At 42.9% G+C, this 24292-nt stretch overlaps 1 protein-coding gene across 1 annotated transcript; it reads left to right on the top strand.

The window, feature by feature from the left end:
* Positions 1-2307: 2307 nt before the first annotated feature.
* Positions 2308-16115, top strand: LOC308161869 (sterile alpha motif domain-containing protein 9-like; the record flags this gene model as incomplete). The annotated part of the gene is made up of 4 exons (XM_080535946.1): positions 2308-2331; positions 5257-5604; positions 12467-15594; positions 16100-16115. The coding sequence occupies 4 exons, from the start codon at positions 2308-2310 to the stop codon at positions 16113-16115; spliced, it is 3516 nt and encodes a 1171-aa protein (XP_080392072.1).
* Positions 16116-24292: the final 8177 nt, after the last annotated feature.

The following is a 24292-nucleotide window of genomic DNA, read 5'->3' as shown; positions in this document are numbered from 1 at the left end:
GGGGTGGCCTACCTAGATTTGTATTGAGGAAATACATTAATAAACGTTATTTTAAGACTACAGGTATTCAGATGCATAATGTCTGGTTTGTTGATAAGCTCTCCCTGCCCTCCTGTCCTGTTCCCTACCCTGGTTTTGCATGTCTGCTCTAGGCTCATTTGTGAAATGCAAAAACATTTTTCATTTTTTTCCAGATTATGAAAGGCCAAGGGTAGATTGTAAACTTTAAAATGATGTGTCATACATTGAAATCTGAAACAAATTGAAGAAGTCATGGATATTTTAATGTTGATACCCTCCAAATGACCGTTTTGAGAAAACCAGGCTCAAAGTCTTCAGTTTTTTCACAGAGGTAATGGGTGGGAACAATAGCTGGTTAATTCCACCCCAACCACCCCCCCAAGACAACCACCCCCTCAAGACAACCTCTCCCTCAAGACAACCTCTCCCTCAAGACAACCTCTCCCTCAAGACAACCACCCCCTCAAGACAACCACTCCTACACTACCTGTCATTATCTACCTGTCCTCTGTCAGTGGGGTTGTCAGCCTCCGGAAACAAACTTGCAGGGCTGACATGTTTAAATTGCTAAATAATAATAATAATAATAATAATTCAACATTCATGATTTTTTTTGCCATGTGTGCCAAAAGTTTATTACATCCCATTACAAGTACAAGAGAGTAAAATTCATGGCAATGAAAAACAACAACATGAGGACCTTGAAACGGTGTCACATTTTGCACACTAGTAGTACAAAAATGTCTCAGGTCTTTGTCTGTAGTTGGAGAATTTCAAAAGCCTATGTATGAAATCAACTAACCGTTGAGCTTGTACAATTTAGAACATTTACATTTTGGCATTTAGCAGACGCCTTTATCCAAAGCAATTTACAATAAATACTAAGTGAATCATCTATCCACAAGTAATAGCAGGAAAAAGTTATCTAAGCTCGGGCTTACCATTGGCAAGTGTCTTGCTAGAAGAAGAAAATCATCATTCCTCATTAGTGTTTGTTTTTTCAACAGCAACCTGGGGCAGAGAGGAGGGAGCCCCAGAGGCAGATCAACTGGTAAATCAAGTCTCCTTCTCCTTATTATTATTACACTGAACAAAAATGTAAATGCAACACTTTTGTGTTACGGTTAGTCAATGTATTTGGACCCAGATGCAGAGCAGAACAGAATAGATCGATGCAGGGATATGATTCCAAATAAAGGTACTCTTTATTTGAGCAACATGAACAATAAACCGCACAGTAAGCGATGAAACAAAAGAGGAGAAAGCAAGTCTCCGATGAATGCGTAAATAATAATAGAAATCAAAAACAACAAAACAAAAGTGGAGTTGGCTTTCGTCTCCCAAAACGCCGTCAATAGAATATGGCAATGCAAACTACTTACAATAGTCAATAGGTACTTATCTCCTAGGCAGACGAGGAGCGATAAGGCTACGAGGACACTCTCACTCTCACACTCACACTCACACTCACACTCACACTCACACTCACACTCACACTCACACTCACACTCACACTCACACTCACACTCACACTCACACAACGCAACATAAAGTGAACAACCGACACAGAGGGAAAACACAGGGGGATATAAATAGACCAAGACAATCACTCACAGCTGTTAACAATCACAGACAATAAGGACAGACAGAGAAACAATACCAATCAAAGGGGGCGCTAAAGGGTCGCTCAACAGTAGAGCGATCCCCAACCTGACATTTTGTTTTTGCAATGTTTTTCCAATTTTCCATGCGTTGAAATCAAAGACCTAAGACTACACAAAAGGCCCATTTCTCTCAAATTGTGTTCACAAATGTGTTTAAATCTGTGTAAGTGAGCACTTCTCCTTTGCTGAGATAATCCATCCACCTGACAGGTGTGGCATATCCAGATGCTGATTAGACAGCATGATTATTGCACAGATGTGCAAGTTTTAGCCACTCTAAAACGTGCAGCTTTATCACACAGCACAATGCCATAGAGGTCACAAGTTTTGAGGGAGCGTTGAATAATCTAATCTAATCTACACTGGTTTATTATGGTTATTTAACTAATAACTACAAAGGTGGAACATCTCTAATGGAATATAGGCCTAAGCCTAACCCTAACCCTAACCCTAACCCTAACCCTAACCCTAACCCTAACCCTAACCCTAACCCTAACCCAAAGGTGGAACATCTCTAATGGAATATCGGCCTAAGCCTCATGTTGAACTAATGTTGAACTATTTTCCAGCTTTTCCGAAGGTTTTGCTGAGGAATAAAACCAAGGATCTGAAGGACTTCAGCATGGCTGAACTCTGCCACATGGAGGTAACTATGGTAACTATGGTAACTTTGCCACATGGAGGTAAGCCTAAACAATGGAAACCTGGGGCCTCATTTCTAGAAAGTACTTTGGATCAAATTTGATCTTACCCGTGTCGTACGTAGAAAACCACGTCAAAGTAGTGATTTATAAAATTTGACTGAAGTCAATTTGACCGTGGAAACGATCGTAGCTCAATGTCAGGTATTGACTTGATGTAAGCACATTACCTACTGGTTATGCAGAGTTATTACAGGCATGTGAGCCGCACTGCCTACTGTAATTCATGCGAAGTGAAAGTGGCTCATAATAAAATTAACGATGTTTTTATCAGCCGAGAAAATGAGTTTAATTCAAGATTTAAAGGGAACTGATGTTTATGATTGTATTACAGTCTTCCTTTATATCCCTCTGGAGCTGTCAAGGCAACGCCATCTCCCCTTCAACATGCCTATAGTGCGCTCCACAACGGACCTTGCCCGGCCATTCACTAAATTATACTGGATTTCCTCCGGTGTCTGGGGGTGTGAGGGAGTGAGCAGCCATGTTTTCAATGTCACCTGATAAGAATAAGACCATTATATTATTACAGTATAAGCATTTGCCTGGTTAGTTGTCATGATCAAACGTTACAAATGCAACTTACCGAGAAGCCACCCTTCTCTGCCCTCTCCCGCTTCCAGACGAACGCCTACCCTATATTAAAGCACTTGGCTTAATCCAGCCGCTATAATTGAGCCGCTATCACAGGGCGTTAATTAAAAGCTCATTCACCTGCGTTCAATTTCAAGAATATTTGGTATTTGTAGACGGAAGTACGTACGCAGCCTGTTTTATAAATAATGCTTACGTCCATTTAGAAAAATTTGCTTACGTGCAAGTTAGTACATTTTTATAAATGAGGCCCCTGATGTTCAAGCTATCATAGTACAGTATAGTAGGTCCAATTAAAAATAGGAGTATTTGCACACTTGCTGCTTCTTGTGACTCATTGATGCATGCATGATTTTACATGTACTCAGATACATATATTGAGTAGCTGAGGGCTGGCAAGTTTCACCAAAAGTTTGGAGTGAGATTTTTTGGCGGTGGACTGTGCACGTTTTGGCAGCGGCGGCCCCTCTCTCCCACCCAATTATTTGTGCTAGTTTCCTGCAATTTTACATGTTGTTCATAATAAACCAGCATAAGAAATGAAAATAATAAGAAATGAACATTTGATAAAACAAGACAAATTCAGACAATATATCATATTTATGAAATCTTAATAAACAAATACAGTAGCCTACAGACTCTAAAAGAAAATTGGGCCCCAACAACAGGACTCAGCCCCTTGGTCAGCAGCAGAAAGACCCTTGGTCATCATCTTATATACAGTGCATTGCTCATAGATGGAAATCATGTTATACAGCACGTACCAGGGTTTTTCCTGGGTCAGAATGAGGGCTCGGTGGTTGATCTTGTTTTTTGAGGGACCCCCAATTGTTGTATTTGTATTGTAATTAATTGTAATAATAATAATTATTATTAATGTACCTGGTTATGTTACAGTAGAGAAACAAAAAACTACCAAACTTACCAAAACTGTAAAGTTGCAAAGTAGGCCTATCATCTCACCCAAAATAAGTGGCCTATTAAGCCTATTAAACTGTATGCCATAGTGTCCCCATGGAAAGTAGGTGAAAAAACGTCACGCTCGTAGTGTTAAAAGTGCAGCCTAGTGACGCCCGCTGGTGAGACCATAAACCAGTCGCAGAATTGAAGGGGTGTCAACAATATCTGGTTTTCGTTTCGTTTTTTCATAACAGGCAACTTGAAGTTTTAAAGTACCCAGTCGATATAATATACAACAATTTAATGATCACTTAATACTTATAATCTGTGGATTGGATTCACTGTTCTCGTTTGCCGCAGGCTACCGGTAAGTGATAATGGCGTGTAAACATACTTTCGTTTTAGGACGTGTTCAAAAGCAAGGACTGTGTGTTCATCTAATTATGTGTAGTTATGTGTTTTTAGCGTTCCATGTTCTCTCAGCATGTTGTGATGATATAAAAACGCAGTTAGACGTTCCTAGCGATGTACCACTGTTAGCCGCTAGCCGTTAGCAACGTTTGTTATTGTTTGATCAGTCACTTTTCTCCTGTCGCATTCCCATTCGGTGCACCAACATTAAAATACTCGTGTCGTCTTGAATTTTTTTCCGATTTCAATGTATGACACATCATTTGAAAGCTTACCATCTGTAGTTTCAGACTATGTAAATAACAGAAAAATTACTTAAGCAAATGGTTTATGATTTCACCAGCTGGCATCATGACATTGTCAGACTCATTACACACAGGTAGCTACTAGCGAACTTTCATGCATGTGACCAGTGACTACTACTGTTGTCATCACGTGAGTGACACGCCAGATCGTGAGCCCCAGATCGCTGCCTATTTTTTTTCTGATGAAACAACTTGCGATTTGAAAGTACCAGTAGGCTACCAGATACGATGTTGTACGCACACACTTGCTACGTTCTTACATGCAGCTTGCGTGAACACAGATTCTTCAGCGCTCGCCTCCCGCTTCGATTGAAGACACAAGTTAACGCGCGTGCAGAAAGATGTCCGGTAACTTTCTTTCAAGGAATTTCAAAAATAAAAGTCCTGCAAAACAATTGTTATTTCTCGGCGTGACACATTTGAGGTGTGGCGTGTGAGAGTGTGAACTGGTTGATATGCATGTGTCTCATGCGAACTTGGCAGCTCTGCACCCTGCAATTTGCTTGTGGTTGTAGCTTAATATTGTTAGCACTTTTGTGGCATAGACTTGAATTAAAGCAGCCTTTCTTATTCCAGAATCAAGTCAAAGACAGCCCAACTGAACCACCAGCTGACATCGAGGATTGGAATAAACATCATGTGAAATATTGGATTCTCAAGGAAGTTTGTGTGGATGCTGAATTCGCAAATATCTTGCTACAGCAGGACATTAATGGGGCTAGTCTTTTACTTTTAGAGAAATCTGATTTAACCGAATTGGGTGTAACTCTTGGCCCTGCAAAATTGATAATTCACAAGAGGGATGAACATTTGAAACTTAAGAAAGAGCAGTGCAATAGTCCAGTGAATCAGTCTGGGAGACCATGCAAGCCGTATCCTTTTTATCGACACCATGATGCCTGCAGATACAAGGTGAACAGCATTCTTGATGTAACAGAATCAGGTGCCTCAGACTATATAGAACCCTGTCATGAATATAAAGCATACATCAATACACAAGAGGCAACGGTGGTGGGTGTCGTATATTTCCACACATGCATAGATAGTATGATAGGGGGTCATGCTATTCTGTAGCCTTCATGTTTGCACCAGCGGGCACCCGGAAGGGTGACATCACAGTGACATCACAGGGGACGGCCCTCATGACCATCTAGATAAGGTGATAGGCTATGACCTGTGACTGTATTTGCATAAGAGGGCAGGGATCTAGGGGACTAGGGAAAACCAGCGAGGAAGGGGGAAAAGTGGTCTTTTTTTGTCACCAGGCCCCAGGATCAACACGTGTATGTATAAATCTGTTTGTAACTCGGATTAAATCATCTTAAACTCACTAGCTGTTGTTTGATTCATAACCAATAAGAATACACGACAATGATGGCGAGCAAGCAACGGAGATAATATAGCTTAATTTACAGTATTTTGCAAACTTCAATCTAACGAAGAAGGTAGGTTTCTGCAGAGATCGCTCTCTAGTCGATTGGTGTGTTTAAAATAGACTGTAAATCTCAGATAAGTTATAGTCAAAAGAATCTGTGTAACGGTAATCTTGTTGGAATAGAAACACATCTTTCATAATCTTTAAGCTGGGGTTGGTGAGAGCCGGATTTTGAAGTCCGTTTTTGTAAATATACGATTAGATTGGTATATTGGTGATATAGGGCTGAATTTGGTAATTCGCTTTTTTATGTTAAGATATTAGTTGTGTAACTAATAGCGGTATTACGGAATATCGTGAGTGTGTGTGTAGAATTGTGTTCTCTTTGTCTGTTTGAAACGACGCCATTGTGTAAGCGGCCATTTGCAGTGTCCTGTCAGAGAATCTATTCTTAGACGCCATTTTTCTTTGTCCTTGAGAAAGGACACACACAGAGGCCATCTTTATGAGGAAAACGTGAACGTAGAATATTTGAATGAGATAAATAATAGTTTAACTGGATTGAAAGATAATCTTGATATTGCTGTGTCGTGAAAAGTAATCGTTTATGAAAACAAGTTGTGTTAAAGAGATTGTTTTAAGCAGGCCCCAATACGGCCGTGGGCTTTCAAGAACAATAAAGCCCTTCCCTCTTCCTGCTTTGCAAAAAGCGCAGACACACAGTGGAACATTCCTTTAGAAGGGAACCTGAGTTTGATAGATTTCAGTACTCATCTCTTAAAGATAACGATAAAACCATACACATAGACTAGTATTGATAAAGATAGAGATATAGTGAATTGATCAGCGGGGTATTTTAAATAGTTTAGAGTTACGGTTAAAACATTCATAGCCTCCATTTTACATGGAAGAGTTGGCGCATGCGCAATCGATGCGCGTTAGCCGGAGCACAGCTCCATCTGCTGGCCAAAATACGACAAGACATTTTTAAAACATTGGCTCTCTGTAAATTGATGAAATACAACCCTCCTTCATTGATGATGTTTGTAGATGATTGTTAGATATTACTTTAATTAATTTAATTAATTACTAATTGATTGAATTAATTATTCAGATCATTTCATTTTCTGTTTCACAGAACTTTGATCAATTGTTTTGTGATAATCTAATAATAACCATTTCTTTGTGTCGATAATAGCTAATTGACTTTACAGGTTTACATCAATGAAGTGTCAATGAATAATTCTAACTAATCATTCATCCCTTTCACTTAACAAGTCGATTTCTTTACAGATTGTAATTAATAATTAATCATTCATTCTTTTCCAAATAACAAGTCGATTTCTTTACAGGTTATAATTAATATTTGTAATTTACATATTTTATTTTAGTTAGGTCATTTCCACAGTGTTTGATTAAGGAATAGCAGAATAGTACATATTTGATAGTTGAGCAGTAAAAGGGTTTTTGTGGATCAGTGAATACTTAGGTGTGACCAGCCTTTGTGATTTAATAATTGTGTTGACCAGAACTGTAATTAGTATTGAATGAGTAATCAAGTGACACATATTCATAAACAATTAGGAAACACATTTAAGTATAAAGTACTTACACAGCTATTAGATTTAAGTTAATACTGCACTGACATACACAAGAGGCAAGTCTGTTATTCTGAAGTTGCAGGGTTTTGTGGGGACGGTTAATACAGTTATATTAGACTAGCATTTGTTTAGCAAACAAGACAATAGGAAGGTGGGTTGTAAGAAGCGTACACCTTATTTAATATAGAATATTGTCAGCATATTGAGCAAGTAGAATGGGGTCGAATTCCACGAAGCTGTTAAAAGATATTAGTGAACATCGTGGAATGTTGGCTACGTTATCCCCTATGGCTGTAGTGGAAAAAATGAATCCTCTTGTTAGGGAAATTAGCAAAATGTCTACGAAATGGAATAGCCGTTGGGCATACATTGAACAGCCGTGGCCGAAAGAGGGCAGCCTTAATTTACAATTAATTGCAACATTGGAGATACTTATCAATGGGCACAAAGCACATCAAAGAGGAAAGATTAGATCAGAGAAACGCAAGTTAGAGTTAGCTATTTTAGATCTATTTAAGGTAGAGGGACAGAAAATAGCTCAGATGGAACCGGAAAAGAAAAAAGAATTGGCCAGAACACTGGAACAGAAATTGAACATTTCATCCCCAGACCTGTGTCCTGCCTCCAGTCCCCCTCCATATGCTAAGGCACTGGAGGATCATTCCCAGAAGAAGAAGAAGGAGCCAAGGGGAAAAGGGGACGACAGGAGTGACGAGGAAGATGACAGCGAAGATGGCAGTGAAGACTCAAGTGATGACGACAATGCAGATGGAGGCTACAACGCGCAGGTCAGGAAGATGATAGCCACAGCCGAAAGGAAAGGTGGGAGAAGACGCCCGGAGAAAGAGGGAGATTGTCACCGAATGTCATCAAATACATTAAAGAACTGTCCAGTGCTGATTCGGGGTAACAAGATGGAATATCATCCGTGGCATCATACAGATTTGTCTGAAGTGATCGAGAAACTCCCAGTTCTTCAAGAGGGAGGACATTCGTGGACGCGAGAGGTCGACGTGATACTGACAGGAACGCAGGCCGCGATGGGAGACCTGAAAAGACTCTTAGCTTTTATTGCAGGATTGGATACAATGCAGGAAATATTGATGAAGGCAGGACTTCATAGATATATCAATACATCAGTTTATGATCCAGAGCTCTTCGCAGCAAACAGAGGCAGGCTGTGGAAAGCAATCAGAGAGACCTACCCTACTCACATTCACCCAGACAATATCATTGTGAAGCCACTGGGGGGGGATGAGAATCCCAGGGGTTATGTTGCCCGTGTGCACTCTCAATGGAGAAGTGTGACAGGGAAAGACGCTGAAGATAACCCCTTAGAAAAATCCATAATCAGGGAAAAAATACAAGAAGGGCTTCCTACCCCAGTTAAGGATAAGCTAGCAGAAGTGGTGGGGCTACGACACATGAACAAAGCTGTTTATATAGACCACGTAGCTCATCAAGTTGAGTTATATCGAAAGAACATTCAGATACAGAAGGCACGAGACGAAGAATCCCTCAGAATATTGACTCATTTGCAATTGACTGAAAGCGAGAGGAACATAGAGGGAGTGCAGGCTTTAGCCCCACAGCAACAGCCACCTGGAGTGCAGACTGCTACTTACCAGTCCTACTCACAGGGGCCACAAGGGGGGTATCCTGCTACTTACCAGTCCTACCCACAGGGGCCACAAGGGGGGTATCCATACCCACAAGGGCCACCAGGGGTGCAAGCGGTTCCATACCAAATGTACACACAGCCTGGCCAAGGACCACCACCAGGGGGATGGACAGCAGCAGGGAAGGAGATGCTAGAACCATGCCAATGCGACCAGAATGGACATCTAGCCTGTGCCTGCTGCAACAGGCCCCAGGGGGGCGCAGGGGGGAGCCAAGGAGGAGGATATTGGCCCCCTACTACACCTGCTCCAGGAGTGATGAACCCTTACGGAGGCCCAGCAGCTGGCCTATAGGGGTGCCCGGAAGATCCGAGTGGGAGGTGCCAGCTGGTGGTGACACAGAAGCCTGAAGGCGCCACGCACCTCCCTATGTCTAGAGAATATGTGAAGACAATCGGATTTGAGGGAATTAAACAGCTGATTCCTACAACTGAGCTTGTAGACTTAGAGTACAAGGGACAGAGAGCAACTCTGTCAACACTTGTGTCAGAACACACGCCAACAGGGCTGCTAGGGAGAGATGCTCAATGCCAATTGAACTGTACAGTAAAATGCACACCTGACGGCTGTCAGGTGACGGTGCCATCCGGTGTTCAGATTCCATCGACAGCCAGAGTGATTAAGCATAGAACAGACCTACAAGCTTTGCCTTTAAAGGGAGCTGATATAGAATATTGGGTTGATGGGTCTTGTTACGGGGTAGGAGAAACGTTGTGCGCTGGGTATTCCTTAGTTAAAGCACAGAATTCAAAGTTTATTGTAGAACAGGCTGAGGCAGTTCCTCAGCCTTGCTCGGCTCAGTTGGCTGAATTGATTGCCCTCACAGAAGCATGCAACTTGGGAACCGGACGGAGAGTGACAGTGTACACCGACTCTGCCTATGCACATAATGTTTGTCATTTTAATGGAGCTGTATGGAGGGGGCGGGGTTTTAAGAGAACTGATGGTACGCCTATACAGCATCACGCACAGATCATGAAGCTGTTACAAGCCATGATGAAGCCAAAGGAATTAGCCATAGTGAAGTGTGCCACACACAGGTCTGACTCATCACATGTCACACAAGGTAACAGGGCTGCAGAGGATGCAGCCAAAGCCATTACAGGAGCAGACAAGGCAGGTAAAGGTCTTCTGGTCACACATGAAAAGCAATTACAGGGCATGGTCACACTTGAGGATTTATTGATGTTACAGAGTAGAGTAACTACGTTAGACAAGAGCGTTTGGCTAGCAAGGGGGGCAAGTCAGGATGACACAGGTCTATGGAGGAATCATGAGGGGTTGGTTGTAGCACCCTCAGATTTATTAGGCATGTTAATACAGGAAGCTCATGGATTAGCACATGTGGCTAGGGGGGAGGTAAGACGCAAGATTACCAAGAAATATGGGTTTTGGAGTCCATATTTGATGGAACAGATTGACCATGCTTTAGGTCAATGTGGGGTCTGTTGGAGAAACAACATCAGAGTGGGTACACCAGTGGTGTCTGGGCATATCCCTACCCCAATAGGGCCACGGGTGGTGGACAGGGGGGTGGATGTACAGAGTAGGCAGGATGTTGTGCCAACAGGTGCCGAGGTCCCCAGAGAACCTGAGAAGGAGGAGCTACGAGGAGATGCTGTGGTGTTGCCAGAGCCAGTGGCAATGCCAGTGTTACAGCCAGTGACATTACCGGCAGTGCCTGAAACCGAGGGGACAGTGGAAAGCTGTCCAGATGCCAATAAACCAGAAACTAACGAAGCAGAGAGGGTTGACAGTCTGGAGGTCCAGCCTGGGAGTGTCCAAAGCCTGGACACCTGTGCTACTGGGGATGCTGGCGAGTGCCTGCACCATGCTTCAGATGATGCTGAGGGCGACTCCCCAGACCTTGATCAGCGTGGGAGGGGACCAGGCGGCTGCCTGAACCTCAATGACACTGACGGACGACGACCAGTTAGGAAAAGATTAAAGACTATGAATAGGGTAGTGAAGCAGCAGATCAAAGGGAACGACGGGAATGGACAGCAGATGATAGCATGGCTGGAAACGGTCTTAGGGGCATGGGAAACTTATTTTGCTAAGATAGGAGCACCTATTATAGCAGACATGATTTTTGACTTTCTTAGAAGGCAGGGCCTCATTGACTGTTTTTGGAAAATCAGTCACTCAGTCCACGTTAATGAACTTTTCAGAAGACTAGTCCTCACCTGAGGTGAAGATCTATGCATTAATGCATTCCCTTTGTCCTGTGCTTACTGTTGGGGAATTATGTGTTATGATAACTGAATGTCATTATTTGTGTATTGTTTGTTTATTTCTATATCGTATGTGATTGATGTCAGTTGAGAAGTGATGTAGTGGTTATGCAAAGATAGGAAAGAGGTTCTGTTCCTAGCGCAACGACAATGGAAGCTGCTGACTATGAAAGTGTTATCAATCTGAGACAGTGGTAAAGGCTGTTCTCCAACTGGGTACAAGTGCTAGTAACCTCTGACCCTGACGCTTCAAGGACAAAGAAAACATCGGTCGTTGGAAGTTGCTGTATTGATTTGTGCATGATGAACTGTGTTTAGTTTAATTGTGATTGTTATTTTCAAAATTCTTTTTATTATTGGTTGTTTTCTATTTTTTGTTTATGATATCTTTGGTTCCTAATACTGGTCCTGGGTTGGTCTGTGTTATTGTGCTTCTTGTGTTGTGTGTTGGTGTAGTTTTTCTGTCTGTTGTTGTTTATTTTTTAATTTTTAATTTTATTTAAAAGGGTTAGGGTTAGGGTTATTTTTTTTTTTTTTTTTTTTGGGTTAGTTTGTGGGGTTTTGTGTTTTTGTTTTTGTTTTGTGGTCGTTTAGTTTCGGAACACCCTCTGGGTGGTCCGAGGGGGGATGTGTCGTATATTTCCACACATGCATAGATAGTATGATAGGGGGTCATGCTATTCTGTAGCCTTCATGTTTGCACCAGCGGGCACCCGGAAGGGTGACATCACAGTGACATCACAGGGGACGGCCCTCATGACCATCTAGATAAGGTGATAGGCTATGACCTGTGACTGTATTTGCATAAGAGGGCAGGGATCTAGGGGACTAGGGAAAACCAGCGAGGAAGGGGGAAAAGCGGTCTTTTTTTGTCACCAGGCCCCAGGATCAACACGTGTATGTATAAATCTGTTTGTAACTCGGATTAAATCATCTTAAACTCACTAGCTGTTGTTTGATTCATAACCAATAAGAATACACGACATGGGCAAAATGACCAAGTTTACTGATGAGGTTATTCGATTTGCAGCAGCCTGCATGAATAGCCGCACTAATGGCACCATACATTTTGGAGTAGGTGATAAGCCAGACTTCATTCATGGACAAGTTTTGGGAGTTAGTGTTGAAGACACAGAGTCATATGAGAATGCACTGGAACATGCTATTGAGGGTTATTTTGAGCATAAACATGTCCAGACAGCTAAGATATGCATCAAACCACCTCGATTTGTTGAAGTCCTAAATCCTGATACAACATCTTCAGACAAGTTTGTGATAGAGGTAGACATAGTGCCAGATTTTGTGATCTGTCAAGAGAATATCTATCATGTTTACAATCTGGATACAAGGAAAGCAAAAAGGAAGTCCAAAGGCAAAGAAACAGAGAAAAATGAACCAAAAGAAAGATCAAAACGCTTCTTCGTTCGCGATAGAAGCAGCAGCTGTGATCTGTGTGCACAGACCACTCAAACTAAGCCTTCGGAATACCAGAGATTTGTTGACAATGTGCCACAGCTGTCACAACTAAGAAAACAAGCAGAGGAAAAGCACCTTAGCGTGGTTAAAAGCAGTGTCCAGGGCTCCAGACTAAGTGAAATGATAACAGGTGGATCCCAATCTTTAGACAAGTCCCACTTTGAGCGCTATGTGATAGTGACCAACAAATCACATTCAGTTCAAATGGAATCCTTGGCATTTATTCCTGTACTTAACCCAACTGCTGTTTTGGACTTTGACCCAGAGTCATCAAAACATGGATTGAAGAGGCACTTCAATGAGCAGAGTGCAATAAATGTCCATTTGCCAGGGCAATATAAAATCACAGAGGCTATAGACGACATTGCAGGAAAGCTAAAATTGACTCGAAATACTAGTTGGGTTTTCTGCAATGGGGGTATCGATGGAGATATTCCTTCAGATGTAGATGACTGGTTAATAGAGAAGGGAGCATCTGTACGAGATGTGATTTCATTCCTGTGCCGCAAAGATGTGCTGCCACACAAGAAATTCCTAGTTATTTTCTTATTGTTGTCGACTGTGAGTGAGAAGATGGACCCCCTGGTGGAGACTTTCAGCACCTTCTGGCAGGAGCTAAGAGGAACAGAGCAAATCCTTTGTATCTGTGAGAACGAGAAGGCGTTCACTTGCTGGAGGGACCTAATTGAAGCCCGCTATGGAATCAACATTTCAGCAAGATCTATCTATGAGCTCAGTTTTGCAGAGGTTAACGGCACCATCCTCAGTCTGTGGTCTGACAACCGTAAATCCAGCCGTTTCCTACCATGTGGTGGAGGCAGCAAAGTGCTGTTGAAGAAGAAAATTGAGGGCAGACTGGACACATTGAGTATTCTTTGTGTAAACCAGTGTGAGGGTGGAAATGAGGACAAGGCTGTCATTGAGGAGAGGTTCTACAAAGGAGGAAAAGTGTCATGGTGGAACTTTCATTTCTCTGAGCAGCCTGGTTCCATGCCATTCATTAAACGGGACAAATTTGACTTTATCATGAACACTGTTATACCAGATTTGAGTTCACTGAGGAAAGCTTGTGTGTCCTTCAACCTTCTGCATGTCCCAGGATGTGGAGGAACAACACTAGCCATGCACATATTATGGGCACTAAAAGACAAATTCCGTTGTGCTGTTTTGAGAGACAGAACTGATTACACTGAGGTTGCCCGCCAGGTGGTCCAACTTCTGATGTATGACACAACAGAACAATCACCTCGGCTTCCTGTCTTACTGATGATAGATGACTTTGAGGAGATGGACGATGTATATGATTTGCAGCAGCACATTGAGAAAGAATGTGTGAAGAGAGACATTGGCTCTAGGTCCCCACAGGTAATTCTACTCAATTGCATGAGGGCAGAGTCTTGGGAGCCGACAGAAGACACTGTATTCATTGGCAACAACCTCTCTGAAATGGAGCAGAGGCAGTTTGAGAAAAAACTAGAGGAGATCGAAAAAACCTACAAGAATGCAGAAACATTCTATGGTTTCATGATCATGAAGAAGAACTTTTTGCCAGAGTACATACAGGGTGTTGCTCGTAACACCCTAAAGAGCTTTAACATTGATCATAAACATGCACAACTCATTGCTGTTTTGGTCTTGTTGAATGTATACTGCAAGGGTGCAACCCTCTCAGTCTCTCTCTGTGAAGAGTTTCTTGACCTACAAACCAAGCCACATTGTGGGTCCTGCAATGTTGAGGAGGGATTTGGGAAGTTTTCCACTCTAGTGACCCGCTGCACCGTGGATGCTACAGTCGAATTTGCAGCAGTAAGAATGATCCACTCAAGCATCTCTGTGCACTGTTTGCAGGAACTTACAACCACATACTCTGTATCCAAAGCTGAGATTACCAATCTACTTCTCACCACAGACAAGCTGTACGAGTGCGTACAGGGCAAAGACAAACTGATGCAAGATGTTCATGACATGTTGGTGAAGAGACATGGAGGGTTGTTCTCACCACTCATCGAGGACATTTCAAAGGAGACACCAGGGGCTGAAGAAACTCTGCTGATGAACGCTGCTAAGCTCTTTGAAAAAAATGCTGTCATCTCTCAGCTTCTAGCCAGATATTACCTGAAGAGAAAGGAGTTCAGAGAGGCAAAAGAATGGGCACGGAAAGCAAAAGATCTTTCCAAAGATAGCTCTTACATTTCTGACACATCTGCACAAGTTATCAAGCATGAGTTGAAGAGTGCAATAGCAAGTGACAAGGAGGATCCCATAAAACCTGAAAAGATGAGAGATTATCTAAAAATGGCCCTTTCAGCGACAGAGGCCTTCAAGGATACGCAAGACATTGCAAAGAAGGAGGCTACTCTCAGGATGCAAAACAAGGGAGACAACTGCCCATTCAACACAGTGGGATGCCATGGAGAGATACAGGTTGCAGTAATTATCATTGAAATCCTGAGAAGAATCCCAGTGTTTTCAGGCAATGTCCGTCATGACATACTCAGTGAGGTTCTCTCTGGGAAGATTAAAATCCAAGACGTTGCGAGGAATGATTCCAAACACCATAAACATAGCTCCTATTACAACGTTCTCAGAGACTTTGAGGATCTACTGTACAACCTCAGAATTAACATGAAGAGGCAATTTGATTTTCTTGACAATTTTTACATCAACTTGGGTCCCAGATTCACAATTAAAGACAGTAGAGAGCATGTAACTCAACAGGAGCTCTTCCGTTGTTTTGACCAATATGTTAAGCTTTTTTGCAAGACAGATTCCACAGAGTTGATGAAAAACAAGAACCTGAGTATCATGTTGCAGATTCACAAGAAAAGGCAGTTTTTGGAGATGAGAAATGCTGATACTCACTCTGGGATTCTCAAATGCCTTTCTAATGGTACTGAAATGGAGGAGATTGTCCAACCGTATTCCTTCATTCTGAATAAAGTTGACACAAGTGTCAGAGAAAGAGTCAATTTTATCTATGCCAATGTGGCACTAAGCTGTGTCAAACCTGGGTCTGCATACATTTGGCCTTACAAGACACTTCTTGATATTCTTTGCCAAGTTCTCCGTGGGCCAATCCCATACAACGATAGCTTGGCGTTGCACTTCATTGCTGTCGCACTGTTGTGGCCCCAGCAGAACCCAGTATGGGTAGAAGAGAAGAAACCAGTGGAATTGGGAACCTATGTGGGAACCTACGTGTCACAGATGAGGACAGCATTCTTCAACGAGATGAAGTCCGTGTGCAATGGGAAGTGGCCTGTTGTCCATTTCTTCTTGGGGCCGAAGCAGGGCTATGACCGCCTAATCCCCCGTGCGCACATTGAGAGGTGTGTGAGCAGAGGGGAGGAAAACATTGCGTCACTTTGGGGTAATGGTAAAATATGGAAACAGAAAGAAGTGAAGCAGCTTCTTTGTAGGGTAACAGGGGAGGTGCGTAGGAAGGTCATACTGGCAAATACCTGGAACACATCCTATAAGATAGAAGTCTGTCCAGAGTTCAAAAGCCAGCTCTGTGGACAAGCAGAGGGAACAAAAGTGTCATTTTTCATTGGTTTCTCAATGAAGGGCCCTCTCGCTTATGACATCCAGTCCACTGAACATTAAATCAAATTTAATACACTTGAGATATACTGTATGTTATGGCCATTTTTACTTTGGGTTTTTATTTTGGATGATTTGTGCTTAAAGTTTTGAGTTATATTTATATTTCATGATTAATGTTTATTTTATGTTTTTGGTTTTGAAAGATCAAACATTGACTTTGGGAATTTGTGAGTAAACGGTGTTCATTGAACTTAAGAACTTGAACTATAATATACGAGCCGCTGCACTCGGTAAGACCGTTGTACCTGTGACAAGCCTTTGCGCTTGTCAATTAGCTGCCGCGCTTCAATGAATCAATGAAAAAATTAATGAACACATTTTAAACCCTGTGAATTGTTGACCACCCTGTGCAAAAGCACTACTTTATTGACTTTGTTGAAAGACCTTTTAACCATTTAACATGGAGAATACAGGAGACGAGGAGATGTTTGCCAGGGAAAAACAACTATATCAATGAATCGCATCATAGAGGGAAACTGAGTGTTTTAACTCGCAAGTGCAATTAAATAAATGCGCTTATAGACGCTGGAGACACAAATGATGAAGTCATTAAGCAAGTTATTTTTAACCAATACAATTCATGGAGTTGCAAACGAATGTTCAGATTTTATTAATTGACGATAATGAAAGCGAAAATGACCACAATGACGAACTGAAACTGGTTGATTTCAAAAGCTTTTTGGACTGGGTTGAATTTTGGCTCAAGTGTGATGAAGTGGGAAAGGGTAAAGTTATGGCGGATGAAGTGGACACATTGGCTAAGGATTTGCATGGCATTGGTGTAGAATCTGTTGCGCCATGGAACAGCATTTCACAAACTGGAAAAGCGAACAGCAAAGCTTCAAGTCGCAGCAGCACAGCTCTTTCTCCAATGCACAAATTCAACGCGCTGCGCTCAAAGCGCAACTGAGTACGTTGGATGAGCAGCTGGATTTGGATATGGAAGAGACACAAATGAAAGCAAAGAGAGAAAAGCTTAACATTCTAACTGCTGTTGCAGAAGCCACAATAAAAGCCCTCACAGAGACCTGTTCACAAGTTTCATCCACAGCCATGAATTAATGATGTTAGTCACGCTACAGCAGACAAAACCTGCACAGAATATATTCTTCCAGCTCGGCCAACAGTGTCAAAAATGGTTCAAACAAAGCAAAGAGTAACCCCGAACAAAACATCTCAAATACGACCAAACACGCTTCGTCTCGGGTGGAAACACAAAGCTCCCCAAATGAACCCAAAAGGCTCTTTCAAGGCAATGACACACCTACATCTCAAAACGATTCTCTTGCTGATGTCATGACAAGGCAAAACACAATAACAGAGACTGAGGACATGCAACAAAGACTTTACTATTTAGAACAATACACCTCTGGAGAGCCAAGGCATCTTGTGCGCAGTTGTTTGCATATGCCACCTGATAAAGGGTACATGGAAGCTAAGGAACAGCTTGAGTGGCATTTTGGGAATAAAATCACCATCACATCTGCGCTCATGGATAAGGCATTGAAGGGGCCTGCCATCAAGGCAGAGGATGCTATTGGAATGAGATCATTATGCAATCTTTCTGAAAAGTTGTCTCAACACTATGCAGGATGTGTTACCGATCTAGAAACACCCTCCAATTTAAGAATCATTGTGTCTAAGTTGCAATTCAAACTTGGAGAAAGGTGGAGAGCAGTTGCCTGCACCATTTACCACAAACAAACCGCCTCATTTAGAGATTTACTGGCATTTATTGATAAGCAACAAAGAATCATGCTGGATCCTATCTGCGGGGAAATTCAAAATCCTTTGGTTAGAGTCTTGGATGAAAAAGCACAGCACAAAGCCTACCCAAAATCGACCACCAGGGGGAGCAGTTTTGCCACAGTTGTATCACCAACGTCTACATCTGAGCCGTCAAGGTGGCAGTCTAACAGACAAGCACCTACTGCAATCAGCAGCCCAAGTGCATTCACGAAGCCCTGCATATTCTACAGCAGAAACATTCCTTGGAAACATGTGAAACATTCCAAATCAAACCAAATAACGAAAAAGTGAAAGCGAAAGGAATGTGCTTTGGCTGTTTGGAGAGTGGACACATGAGTGGAAGTTGCCAGAAGAGCATGACATGCAATGTGTGTAATAAAACTCATCCAACAATCCTACACATACAACAAACATACTAGAAACCAACTCAGACATTTGTCACCATGGCAACCAGTAGCCATACTGGGCAACATTTTGCACCAAGCAGTTGTCTCGGCAGCTTCATGCCCCTGGCAAGAAAACAGAGATACTTTTAAAGACAATGGGTCAAGAAAAGGCAACAACCAATTTTAAAATATCTGGCATAGAAATCGCTGCATTAGACAGTGACACATTTTTAAAACTGCCTGATGTTTTGTGACACACAACAACATTCCCAAGGAGGAAGACCTAAGAAAATGGCCTTACCTTGAGGAGGTTGACTTGACACCAATCGACGCTAGCATTGGGCTACTAATAGGTGTCAACGCTAAGAGCTTTAGAATCCTGGAAAATCATTAACAGTGAAGGTAGTGGGCCTTATGCTGTTAAAACTATTCTCGGCTGGGTTATCAATGGCCCGCTTCACTCTGGGGAGAATGGAAAAGTAAATGACTCCACTGTACAGGTCAACAGAATATCTGCTACCAACTTGGAAGACAGGTCGATGTCACAGGAAGATCAGTAGCTTTTAAAAATAGTCTAATTCAGCTGAGCTTAACCACATTAACCTTCCTTTTCTTCAACCGGATGTGATCATGCCCAACAATATTGCCCATCAAGGACCTTTACACATGTCGAGAAAGTTCGAGAAGGATTTGAAACAGAAAACAAGTCCTAAATCAGGAAAGAAGGATTTGAAGGAGAAAGCAAGTCCTAAAAGTCAAACTCAAACAAAGGCTGTGAAGATGGAAACCAGATGGACAAGAGACAGAAACTGAAAGCTCTTATCTCCCGAGCCGAAGGGAATGAGAAGCCATCAAATAAAGAGGTGGCTGAGAACCTCAAGAAACTCATGAAAGGAGGCAGAGCAAGAACGACTTTGCAATGGACACACAGGATTCAATGGACACACAGGATTCAATGGACACACAGGATTCAATGGACACACAGGATTCAATGGACACACAGGATTGAATGGACACACAGGACTCAATGGACACACAGGACTCAATGGATACACAGGACTCAATGGACACACAGGATTGAATGGACACACAGGACTCAATGGACACACAGGATTGAATGGACACACAGGACTCAATGGACACACAGGATTGAATGGACACACAGGACTCAATGGACACAGGACTCAATGGACACACAGGATTGCCCACTGGATCAGCTCGTGGTTGAGAACCTTGAGCAGCATACTGCAGGGTTGGAGCACTTTGACACAGTCGTGAACCAGGCTGTCTTGGATGAACATTTGAGAACATGTGGAAAATGTATTATTCTGGAAACGATGGATGAAAGAATACCTGCCCTAATGCAACAACGTCAAAAGTGGAATAAACCCCATCGAAACGTTCTTAGTTGGAGATCTAGTCCTCATAGTTGATGAATCTGTCCCAGAAATGAATGGTCTATGGGAAACATTACAGACACTGAAGTAGTATAAGGGTTTTGTGCTTAAAAAGACACAGACCAATGATTTGGAAAAGCCTATTACTAAATTATGCCTTTTGCTTGAAACAGATTTAAGTTGTTATTCCATATTGTTTATGGAATATTGAAATGGAAAAAAAGAAATTTGTTCTTAAGCACACTTGAATGAATCCTGTATGTAAAAGAAATGATGTACAGTAGATAATGTTATTGGAAAAGACATTGGAATGTTAAATGATTTTGGAATGGTGAAATATGTTTACGTTGAAATCATTTTGAATTCTAGGCATGTGCTAATATGGACATTCTACTGGAAGATATTTTTTTCACCTCCCTTTTTTTTATCTAACTCTTTTTTTTTTTTTTTTACTTTTCACATGCACATACTTAAATGGACTTTGATTATTATATATACAAAATAAAAATAAATACTGTACAATGATATATGTTCTAATTGAGAATGATGTGTAATGACAATGATGTTCTAATTGAGAATGATGTGTAATGACAATGATATGTTCTAATTGAGAATGATGTGTAATGACAATGATATGTCCTGACAATAATGTAATGAACTAATTGATGATGATTTATGTAGTAATGATGTATTTGGATGCGTTATGCTTATTTTTGGTTTATGAATAGTAATTAATTACTGTATATTGATAACATAACAATGTATGATTGCATTTGATTGGTAGATAGCCATAATGTAGGATTTAGGCTAATCATTTTCTGTTTTACAAAAATTAGGGGCTTTTTTACTTTGGGTTTTTATTTATGTTATGAATAATGTTTTGTTTTAATGTTTTTGGTTATAGAATTATTCATGTTTTAGTCGTAATTGATCACGTGGTGAGGTGACAGCATAGGCCCAGGTGTGTTTAGGTAGACAATTAGTTGCACCTGGGCCAAGGGAAACAGGTTAGTTTGGAAAAAACATTATTTTGACCACGTTGACGCTTTTCTTTAATCTCATACCTTACCGTCTGTTTTATTACCTTTCGTTTCATTGGATTACTTTTGATTATGGACAATAAACCTTTTAATTTTTCTACAAGGACAGTGTGGCGTGCGTTCTTATCCAACCCGGACTAGAACTGTCATCATCTTAAATCTATATTCATCATTATGGTCATTATTATTATGATCATTAGGCTCGCCACAGGTCTGCACTTGTGTATCGTCGTCACTGTGATATCAAACAACAAGAGGGCTAGTGCAGGGAGATCTGTCTGTGATGTGACTATCAAACAACAAGAGGGCTAGTGCAGGGAGATCTGTCTGTGATGTGACTATCAGACAACAAGAGGGCTAGTGCAGGGAGATCTGTCTGTGATGTGACTATCAGACAACAAGAGGGCTAGTGCAGGGAGATCTGTCTGTGATGTGACTATCAGACAACAAGAGGGCTAGTCCAGGGAGATCTGTCTGTGATGCGACTATCAAACAACAAGAGGGCTAGTCCAGGGAGATCTGTCTGTGATGTGACTATCAAACAACAGAGGGCTAGTCCAGGGAGATCTGTCTGTGATGTGACTATCAGACAACAAGAGGGCTAGTGCAGGGAGATCTGTCTGTGATGCGACTATCAGACAACAAGAGGGCTAGTCCAGGGAGATCTGTCTGTGATGTGACTATCAGACAACAAGAGGGCTAGTGCAGGGAGATCTGTCTGACACCTGAGTCCAAGGAACGACCATGAGTCCGTAGTAGCTGCAGTTTGAGGGTGTTTATTTAACTACGATAAAAACATTGCTACATAAATGGTAGGCTATTGCATGGACTAGAAAGATGGTACATAGCGTTAGCGTAGCGCGGTCAACAGACATTTCGACATCCTCAACTCACCCTCTCTGTGCAAACAAACAGTCTGCTTCAATCCCAAATAGATGTGGTGTTATTGTTAATGTGTGTGCGTTAATACGACAGTGGTGAAAATGACGGACACAAAGGAGGTGAACTATTGTCTATTTAATACATTGACGTTGTTAATTCATGGCGCTGTTTGTTTCTATGAAATGTATCCCTATTCCCCTTGGACGAAATGGTGAGGAAGGAGTAAGGAGTAACTATGCTATCTTTGGGACAACTTATTGCATTCGTTATAGAAGTGTTGCTGTCATTATCATACAGCTTACCTATTCATTTAGTCTATAATACCACAGTAATTACATGATGTTGGTTGATTAAAAAAAGGTCAGGGACAGAGCACTGCACCGTCACCAGGCAAGACACACCTCAGGAACTACCCTGCTCTACAACGACCGTCCCTGGAGGCCAGCCAACAGCAGCAGTCGGGAGCCACACCCGTGCCAGAGTGAGTGCCCTAGTACTAGCCAGGCTGTTGGGGTCATTCAATCTAGAGTTTTTTGATAATGGTCATAGACTGAAATGGCACAATACATAAAGCAGAGTAAATCATGTGTGTGGGTATTTATTTTGAATGAATGTTGGAAGGTTGGTGACTTTCTCCTCCAGGTCCCCATGTCCGCAACCTGGGTCATCCTTGACTCCACCCACTCCTTCCAGTTGAAGAAGACTCCTCAATGTCGGTTTATAATATTTATTCAGACAAAGATGTCAACACCCTGTGGGTGGGAATACAGCGTATGAGTAAATACAATTACCAAAACAAGACATACATAACAAGATATAAACAAACATGAACGATTACTGTTAACCACAATCTGATAATAAGATACATATAACTAATAACAGACTTACGTATAACAGGCAAACACGTCCTAAAGAGAGAGGAGAAACAGCGTGTATCCTCGGACCACCTGGCATCCACAATGGCCACCACAACTTCTCCTAACTCTAACCTCTTAACAGAGAGTACTAAACACATAAACCAATACTATCGCCCCCTAGCGGTCGGGAGTACACTCCACCCTGCATCCCCCCCAGACCGGGGAGCCACGAATCCACGTGGGTCCACGGGCTCAAATCCATTGGCCAGACTCAGCTTCATATCGCTTAGGTGGCCTCCTAGCACGGGCCGGCCGGGCGGGCCGCAGTGGCGACGGCGCAGGAAGAGGTGTAGCGGGAGCCACACCAGCGGGAACTAGGGGTGCGGGGAGAGACGACGCCCCGCCTGAAGGCCCTAGCAGAGAGGGGCCCAGAACAGCAACACGGGGCCCATCCGTCCCCAGCCGGGCGTCACCCTGGGGCACCACTGGACCAGAGGGGGTAGCTAGGGGCAGAGAGTCCAGGGAGGGAGGAGGCAGGGGAGGCGGCGACGGCAGCCGCTGGGTACATGGGGCGACTGGCGTGTAGCCACGGAGGAACCGCCGGTTGCGCAACGTCAGGCGTCCTGAGCCATCAACTCTCACCCAATACTGATCGTGGCCAAGCGACTCCACCACCACCCCAGACCTGTCCCACTTATTGGGGCTCGGGCCCTGCTGATTCTGGATGAACACCCTCTCACCGAGTGCCAGAGGGCGAAGTGGTCTTGAATGAACCCCCAGAGACTCGGTGGTACGGGACATCCGCGTACGAAGGGCATCCTCCTTCACAGCCCATGCCTGACGCCAGAGAGGACGGATATGCGGGTTCGAAAACTTCTCCAGCCTGTTAACGAAGGAGAGCGAGCCTCGAAGGGGGTGACCGAAAATGATCTGTGCTGGTGAGAGGTTGCAGTCTGGGTCGGGTGTGTTACGCAACTGTATCATCGCGCGCAAGAAGCGATCCTGGTCGAGACTGCCCGCCGGGCCACTGTTGGACATCAGAAGCCGCTTCGCAGTCTTAACAGCGACCTCCGCTCTCCCGTTAGACTGTGGGAAACTGACGGAGGACACACGATGCCTGATCTGCCATAGGCGGAAGAAGTCCTGAGTGTGGCTTGCCATAAATTCTGGGCCGCCATCGCTTGAAAGCTCCTCAGGCACCCCAAAGGTCCGGAAGAATGAGCGGAGGTGGCGAACAAGGCCAGCTGCGCCTCCAGCATCAGTCCCGGCCGCAGCGCCCAGGACCTCCACCCAGCCTGAGAGCCGATCCCCGACGACCAGGTAGTGGCGGCCCCCGTAATCAAAGAAGTCAGCAAACACTGCCTCGAACGGGGTGGACGGTGGCGGAGATGACAGAGGGGGCGTAGCTGCCTGT

Source organism: Nansenia antarctica (assembly GCF_963989245.1).
Source record: "Nansenia antarctica genome assembly, chromosome: 7".
Lineage (NCBI taxonomy): Eukaryota > Metazoa > Chordata > Actinopteri > Argentiniformes > Microstomatidae > Nansenia > Nansenia antarctica.
Note: the sequence above shows the minus strand (reverse complement) of the source record. Positions and strands in the feature narration are given on the sequence as shown.